We start from the raw sequence: 9,406 nt of genomic DNA, 5'->3' as shown, positions 1-9,406 counted from the left end.
CAGAAGTAAGAGTAAAAAATGATAATTATCGAAATAAGATAAATATCTTATTCAGATGATCTTGAAGAAAATGATGAAACATGTATTGAAAGCAAGTTAATAAGATGATCGAAAAAAGTTTGTATATTGTTCAAGAAAAATCAGGAATTGAAGAGATATGATGTGTTTTCAAACCTTCCAAAATCTAATGCATTTACTTCCGCAATGTTCTAACTTTCTTCTTGTACGAATAAAAGTTTGAACATTTTTTCATTTTATCATTAAAAAATTAAACAAATGAAGAAGCAAAATAGCCGGGAAGAATTTATCTGAAAAATAAGGAAGTAAACTGATAGATTAATTAGCTTTTATAATCAGATAAGAATTACTGATTAGTGATTTGAAATGTAGAGAAAGAGATGTGTTTTTGAAATAAACTTAAATTGGAAATATTCATAAATTAATGAATCTGTATAAGTCACAGTAATATTTTATAATATGTATAAGGAAGTAAGCATAATGAACATGAATTATTTCACTTTTATAAATTGATGATATAAATTTCAGCTCAAAAGATTTTATCATAAATTTCATAATTCACTCATTACAGGTATGTCCATAGCAGTAGTAACGGGTGCCGCAAGGTACCAAGGTACTAGTTCCGTGAGGTAAAAATCCAAAAACGAGCTTTTCTTCTTTGAAGGAAAAAACATCAAACATCTCAAATAATGGACAGTTAGTCTTGTTCCTTGAGGCGCTTCGTACCAATACGTACCTACTCTTATCTTCATACTTTTCCAGTTATTCACTAAATACGACGATCAAAAATAGTAATGATAATGATGATGATCAACATTATTATCATTATCATGACAATGGCATTAGCACAAAATGCTAACGTTATCGTGAAATTTAATAATAAAATATTAGTATAAAATTAAATGACATGTCGTAATTATATCAAGTGCTTGATTTTCTATAATAAGCAACTAATTTAAGTATTAATTCGAACTAAATAATAATGACTTATTTTAATGTATTCAGCAAAAAAACAAATACTTTCCTTCTCATCTCCAATTATCTATTAAGTAACTCACTTTCCATTTCATTTTCAATATTACCAGATAGAAGTGCCATCTGACTCGAATGAAAAAAGTACTTTTTATTTTTTTTCTACAAAATTTTTCTGATTTGGAAATTGTGTCATGAGTAGAAAAAAGGAAACAAAAAAAAAAAAATTGGGAACAAACATTTTTCTCATACATGGAAGAGAAAATGAATAATTTCAGAAAAATTAAAGCAAATCATATGTGACATAAAGAAGAGGAAAAACAAAACAAAAATAAAGTAGGACGGAGGGAAGCAAAACAGAAGAAATCAGAAACTGGAATGGAAATGAGAGTGAACTGAAAAAGGACAGAATAGCCAAATAAAATTGAATTGTAAATTCAAAACCTAATTAAAACAACTGTATTATTGTTAACAGTTTAATTTTTCTAAATTTTAATTTACTGCATTTATTCCGAAACGGTCACTTATGTTTCGCTTTCATCTTCTTTCATTCGCTATTTCTTCGTTACAAAGCACTGATATTCACTTCAGCAGTCAATGGCATTAGTGTGCTACGGTAATTGATAATTGACCTGATCAAAACATCCAGAATAAATAAAAAAGATTTCGTCGTCATTTCACTTAAAAACAATTAACAGGAGACATCTCAGTTGAAAATAATTCGTATTAATTTAAACTAAAAAGTGATGAATTACGAAAAGATATTCATCTGGAGGGATTGATTTTTTACTTTTATTGATAAATTTTGTTTGAAAAATGAATTAAAAATCTAACGAAATGGAGTCAAATACAATAAAAAAGGACTAGTTGTTAAGTAAAACTTTGATTTAATATAAATAATGATAAAATGACATTGCCGTACAAAACGTATGGTTGATGAATATTACATCCTGATAGAAAATCTTCGCATAAATGTGATACACTCTTATATGGAATAAATAAAAAAGTATCGAAATGAAATTTATTTCACAGCAACAGTTTACTTGCATAAACTGCTGAATGTAAAATAACCCTCAGTTTTCTTCAGCAAATTTAAAGATAAGTAATTGCATTTTTCTAGTAAAAAGATCAGTTAAATGAAATATAAAACCTATCACTTACTTTAAAATTGTTGTATTATTAAAAATTTAATTTCATCGAAATGAATTATTTACATTTGATTAATATGTAAGAGAATAGAAATAATCCAATCCAGAATTAGTAATTTGATATATGCTCCCTTTTGCTAATCAAATAATACTTAAACAGTTCTAAAGAAAATATGATTATATATTAGATATGCAAATGTTTCCTACTTCTGGATTTCAAATAAAATAATTGCAATTCAACTATCAATAAATAAAATCCTTTTTGTAAACCTTTCCGTCAACTATAATGAGCAAAAAAAAAAAAAAAAAAAAAAAAAACAAATTTTTTCCTTGTCTGAATCTTTTTTCTCATTTTTTGAACTTTTAGCTTAGATAAAACAAAATAACCGGTTAATCCATTTTCATTAGCTGAATGATTTAGGATTACGACTAATTTTATGAAATTTGTGATTTCAACAATTTCGATAAATTTTCCGTTCATATTTACTTTATTTTGATCGGGATTTGCCTTCATAATAATTCGATAATAACAAGCGGTTTATGGAGCTGTCTCTTTTCCCCTCAATTAATTATCAATCCATTTAAGTTAAATGGTGTAAAAAGAAATGGTGCAGACAATGTTGGTTATTGTGCACCGGTTGGTTGCTACTTGATTAGTTGTCAACTGGGTCAAACCAATAACACATACACACAGCACAAAATAACCCCATAAAATACTTCGTTCATTCCACAATCTTTCTGGATGAATGCAAAAGATTCCATTCTTGAGAGGATTTTCTATAATTCGCTCACTCAGCTCTTGTCCCCATTTCTCCATCTTCGAAAGCATTATGAAAAATAAAAATGCACTAAAATATTTCCTTTAATGACTAAAATAAATATTTGAAATAAACTGTTTGCCACTAGAATTTATAATACTCCACAACAAATTTATATTATTATTATTAATGTTAATAATAACAATTAGTATGATATTTTCATATTATTAATGTAACAAATAATGCGCCTAAAACAATAAATATAACTCCTATTGTTGTAGTATTATTAAAAGAAATTAATAAAATTCATTTACTACGATGACGAATACAATAATAATGACTATTATTCCTTTTTCTGATATAAATTTAAAAATAAAATTTAAATTTGAAACCTGAAATGTTTCAAATATTGCCTTATATTTAAAAATTAAATAACCTATACTTGAAAATTTTAAATACAATTAAAAATTTAAAAACAAAAAAAAAAAGTTTAAAAAATAACTTTATTTGAAAAGATAAAAAGAACGCTGGATGCATTGAATTAAACTCAAGTAATTAATTGGGAAAGCTGTGTGGAAAGCAGAACAAAGGATTAAACTAATTAATTAGGGAAAGATGTGTAGAAAGCAAAAGAAGATAATGATTATTAAATTTTACCGTAAATAATGCAACAATAAGGTATTACTTCAAGTGGAAGAGAAAAAAGAAATTACTATAATAAATTTCTGATTTAGCCATTTAACCATCTAAGTTTTAGCCAAGTCCTTTTTTAAAATCTTTCCAGTTTTTTTTTTTTTGGTTTAGTTTTGCAGTCATGCAAATAAATTGTTTAATAATAATGATAAGTCTTTCAAATCTATCTTTAAATAAGAAGACACAAACTTGTAATTTCCTTTCTGCATAGCGTACATGTGTAACTTTTAAAATGTGCTTGCATTCGATGACGACTTAGCGACGATGAATGGCAAAATATTTTTTGGCATATCGAACACCGGAAAGTTCCTACAAATGTTAATGATTAATTAGCTTGTCACTAAATTTATCTAGATAATGAGTACGCACTTGAAATAAATTTTGCATCATCGATAAAAAAGTTAAATAGCAACTGTCATAGGTGATAGCAAAATGAAGAATCCGATGAAACAAATGATTCGAACCTCCTTTACCGAGTAGATTTTTTACTGTATGCTAGTTCTACTTCACATTCTTCTTTCATTAATTTGGGAAGGAATCTTTTGTCACTAACTCATTCATTCATATCACAATGAATTAAGTGTAATTCTGGATGAACATTCAAATAAAAAAAAAAATATTGATAAAAGCAAATAAAAAATTCATTGTTTCATGAAGTTTTACTAAAAATTCCTTACTTAAAACTTCTAAACGCCAAGAGTTCCAAATGCCAAGAGTACCTTACAAACAATTCATTCTTTTTTTAATGCTAAATAGTTATTCAAAAATTCATAATTAAAAAAAAAAGACCTTTTAAATCAGGTCTTTTCAGTACAGTTCTGAAATTACCATGCTGAGGAGTAATGCCTTGTTCTGCAGTGCTTAGTACTCGTGAACTCTGCTGAAAATTAAACAAGTTTACAAATGATACTGTATCTTAATTAATTACTATGAAAAATTTTAATTTTTACATTACTTAATCTTGTTAGGCTGAAATGCGTTAGCGCATTATGCGTCACTTCCCTATCATTCTCTTTTGCTATGACGGTATAAACTGAAACTAATTTTTTTGATAGATTACAGAAAAAAATTTCAGGTGTTTAGGAAGATATACTGCGTGTTGCGTAGAAAATTTATAACAACCTATGGTGGGGAAAAAAGAAAGAATGAATACACTTTTTGAATAATTTATATAATTTAATGGTTATGCAACAATTAAGTATTAGAGGAAAAAAAAATTTATTTCAACTGCAACAGGATGAAATATTCCATTTTGTTAATTCTATATTACTGAAAAGTCTAAAATATGCAATAATAAATAAACTGCTGAAGTAAAAGCATATAATCATTCATAAATGGGAAAAAAATTTACAGATCTTATAAAAACTTTACGAAAAGTTTTGAAAAAAGTAGTGAGATTTATTATGAATTAATAATTCAACGAACTTGTTTCGAAAGTTGCTCGAGAGTTTTAACAAAATCATCATCCATCAGTGCTTGTTTTGGAGGTGATGGTAAACTCGTTGAGCTATCGTGCTCTGACGATGGAGATGCCATTGAATTTTCCACAATACCTGCAATTTGCATAGTTTATTATGAATCCTTTAAGACTTGAAATGGTTTGCAAAATATATTGATTGCAATGCAATCATTACAGTAGCTATTGTGACATGATACTAGCGAAATATGATACTATTCTTTTTTTAATGATTTTTTTTTTAATTTAATTGTAATTAAAATTAAATTTTTTAAACACATAATTCATTCAACATTATTATAGTCAAACAGTACTGAGACAATTCAACAATCTCTTATTGAAAATATGCAATATAAGCTAAAGAAATAAGTAAGTCAATTATAAGGAAGTAACAGAAGCCCATAACATCAATTTATGCTAACCTATTGCCATTATAATACCGAAAAGATAATCATATATGTATAATTTGTATAAAATAAATATCTATTTCTTTCGGAATTTTTTTCCTTATTTCGAGTATACTTATATACATAGTTATAAAATATTTATATATACCCAATTCATAAGTTTTTAATCACAACCAAAATGGATTCACAAACGAGAAAATGTAGAGGAAGAGAGAGAAAGAGGGAGAGAAAAAGAGAGGGAAATAAAAGAAGAAAACACGGTTGTAAAAACAGAGAGAGTGAGAGAGAGACGGGATAAAACAAAGGATGGTTTTCTATTAGTGAATGGTTTTACATTAGCAAATTGTTATAATTTTATCCGTTTTTATCTTTTGCTCCATCTCCCCTTATTGCAACCTAATAATATTCTTATCTTTACTATGTTATTTTATTGTATTTGTTTCCAATATATATATACAGAATATACCCATAGGGATGTACAAATTTTATGTGAACAGTTACAATTGCAAAAGAGCTATTTTCAAAACTGGTTTATATCCGAATCTTTTTCTCTTCATTCCACCTACCGCAGCATTATCTTTTGTACCTCAACTTAACTTCTACCTACTATTTTAGATGAAAATAATCCGATGAGAAAGTATATTTTATGTAATACGAAATGACAAATGCTAGAGTAGTAAGCAATAGCATATGTAAAAATTTTGCTAAACTTATTACATGGAGTAAAGTATTAGTTGTAAATTTACTTAGCCTAATTAAAAACTTGGCTTCTTTTAGGCTAATAATAACTTAACAACGAATAACATGAGATAATCCGTCAGATTTTAGTAGTAGTAGCAGTCAGTTCCGCGGGTAAACGATGAATAAATGATTATTTAAACCATATCATCGTGATAGAACTAACGACAAACCACATCATAGTGGCAGAAGTGATGTTTGAAAGAACATTGTTAAAATTAACCCAATTTAGGCATTAAGCTAGCTGTCGATAATGAGTAATTAGAAAGATTTTAGGAGATTTAGTATGTATAATCCAATTATATACAATACAAAGTTTTTTTTTTTTAAACGATTACTTCCTCTAGCCAATAAATATAGCGTTTAATACAAGCATTATTTTTTTAATTATTTTCTCTTGATTAATTTTTTTTTTAATTTTTGTTAAAATTTTTTCTCTCAACTTGCATTTATTTCATATTTCAATTTAAATCTTTTTCCACATTTTCTATTCTTGTCGCTCTCTTTCGCTTCATCTCTTTTCAGATTTTTAATTTTAACTTTTTTAATCTGAGCTTTCAATTGTTTCAATAGATTTTACTTATTTTCCAATTACGAAATAAACAGGAATGAGTGATGAATGTTTACTTTTTTTTCCCTCCCTTCATGAAATGTAATTCTTTCACTCATTTAATTTCATTTTATTTTATTTCATTTATTCTTATTATCAGCTTTCCTTTCATAAAATATTACTGAATATTTGAAAAGGTACACAAATTTCTGATTATTGCAGAAGATGAAAAATGAAATTTTGAAGTAAAAAAAAATTGGAATAATTGGATTAAAATTTGAATTCACGAATGTGCTGTCCCATGTCCCCTGTCCCTTACCTCTTTCTCTCTCTCTCCTAACAATTACACACAGACAGAAACACGCACACCCACACATCCACACAGATACATATATATCATAGTAGTAGTAGTAGTAGTAGCAAGAGCAGAAGCAGTAGTAGCACATACGGGTCACTGGGTCATATGACCGAAAAAAAATTAAGGAAAAAAAAAAGAAAACTTCCTTCTTCTAATTTTTCTATTTTTTCTTTACTTCTCCTACTGTTTGAATTGCTTCATTTATTGTTTGATCCGTAGCGTCATTTGAAATGTCAATCTCTCGGAAATGATTTAGGATGGGATATGATTACTAATCAGAATAAATGAATAAAAAAAGACAGAAGGAATAAATGAATGGAATAGACTTGCACAGCCATCTACTTTTTGCTACAAATTTAATATTTTAAGTATTTTTAATTTAATTTTAATTAAAGACTAAAATGGAATTTTACTTTCACCTAAAGCACATATTATACATTATTAATTATCTTCTTTTTTTTTTCTAAATTATTCAAATAAATTTTATCGGACATATCAGAAGAAAAATATGTCAATCACAGCATATAATTAAATACATATAAAAATATTGATTAAATAATAGTGAATTGAACTAAACAAAGCTCATTTTGTTTAGTTTTTTATGTTAGCTTAGAAAAAAAAAAAATAAATAAATGAATTGGTCAAAATTAATTGAGAAAAAAAAAAAACAAACATATATGATAAAACAAGTTAATTTAATTTTTTTTATGACCTTGTAACAGAATCTCGTGAAATTATAGTTTGGGGAAAAGCTACATATAAAAAATTCTAGATAGTATGCAACGATTAATATTAAATGGAGGTAACAGAAGATTGTCATCTTAAAGATAAATTTATATTTGTTATTAACTTTCGAGCAATTACACCTATTCCACTTTAGAATTTATAAAATTTGCATGGAACGTCCAATTTTCACTTGTTTTATCATAAGTGAATTGAAATTTCATGGATAATTCGAGAGATAATGATATTGTGAAGGGAAAAATGGAGAAGAAAAGAAACAGTTCCAAATTTTTATAAAGTCTGTGCCTTGAAATTTTACGTGTAAAATCTACAAAAGTTATGAAGAATATAGAAAAGTTATGAAATATATTGAAATTTCAAAAACGAACGTAAGTGGAATTAGATTATCAATTTTTTAGAATTTTAATTTTGTTCCGTTCAACATACTTTATGGTCAATGATCAACGATTGTTTTCAGTTTGAAATATGCGGGCTTATTTCTTTATTGAATGTGAAAAGAACAATGCTATATCATGATTATGGAATGAAATTTTCAAGAATTTCAAGAAATATAAATTATTGAAATTAAAAAAAAAAAAAACAAATATATGTTCTTGGTCAATCATTTTTGATTAATTTTCAAGAATTAAAAAAATATATGTATATAAACTGCTTAATATACACATATTTCAAAAAAAAAGAAAAAACTTCCTCTGCAGATTACAATTATCATTTACAAAAAGAAATGTATTAATTAAACATAAAGAAAGAAATTTTTCATATATAAAAAAAGTAATATCAGTAATTTCAAGTAATTTAAATAAATTTAAATGAAAACTTTAAAATTTCATTTTAAACTACGAAAACTGCTGATATTTTGTTGAAAAAAAAAAAAGCAAATAAATGCTGAAAATCTTTTTTTTTTATTCTTGCAAGAATTGAAATTAATTATAAACCTTCATTATTGTCTTCCATTGCTATGATCTCATCGTTATCTTCTGTTGCTATCACCGCGGTAATATCATTAGATCTGGATCCGTGCTGTCGTTCTGCGACACCGCAAGCTGCTGCGATTTTTAGCTGTTCTTCCAGTTGCGAATGTCCAGCATTTAATATTAGTGCATCCATTATTGTACAAATAATTACAAACAGATAAATATTAAACTTTCAGATACATTCTCCTATTTCATTTGTCGTGCATCTATCATCGGTGAAATCACTGCAAATTATGTAAATTCAATTGAACTTGATTAGAAAAAAAAAAACTTTTTAAATGGCACAAATTTATATGAATTTTAAACACAATCACATCTTTTCCTCTCAGAAAAAAAAGAAATTCTGATAAACATTTAAATATTTCGAATACATTTTATAGTTGGTTGCTACATGGAAATTTTAGAATTTCAATAGTTTAATTTAATTATTGCAAAAGAACAAACAAACTGAAGGTAAATCATATTTGGAAAAGCCTATTTTAAAGTTAATATTGCGTCCAACAAGAAAGTTTAGTTTCTACTAGTATGAGTTAATTGTTACAATTCATTTTTCATGTATAGAATTAACTTAATGCTAAATAATTTTAATT

General features: G+C 26.5%; 1 protein-coding gene across 1 annotated transcript; it reads right to left on the bottom strand.

The window, feature by feature from the left end:
* Positions 1 to 3,758: 3,758 nt before the first annotated feature.
* Bm7951 (Uncharacterized protein) lies at positions 3,759 to 8,949 on the bottom strand (the record flags this gene model as incomplete). Its single annotated transcript, XM_001892848.2, has 4 exons — positions 3,759 to 3,898; positions 4,379 to 4,469; positions 5,015 to 5,142; positions 8,778 to 8,949. 4 exons carry the CDS (start codon positions 8,947 to 8,949, stop codon positions 3,759 to 3,761), a joined length of 531 nt encoding a protein of 176 aa, XP_001892883.2.
* Positions 8,950 to 9,406: the final 457 nt, after the last annotated feature.

This window comes from Brugia malayi (genome assembly GCF_000002995.4).
Source record: "Brugia malayi strain FR3 genome assembly, contig: Bm_v4_Chr1_scaffold_001, whole genome shotgun sequence".
Classification (NCBI taxonomy): domain Eukaryota; kingdom Metazoa; phylum Nematoda; class Chromadorea; order Rhabditida; family Onchocercidae; genus Brugia; species Brugia malayi.
This window is presented reverse-complemented; position numbering and strand designations above follow the sequence as displayed.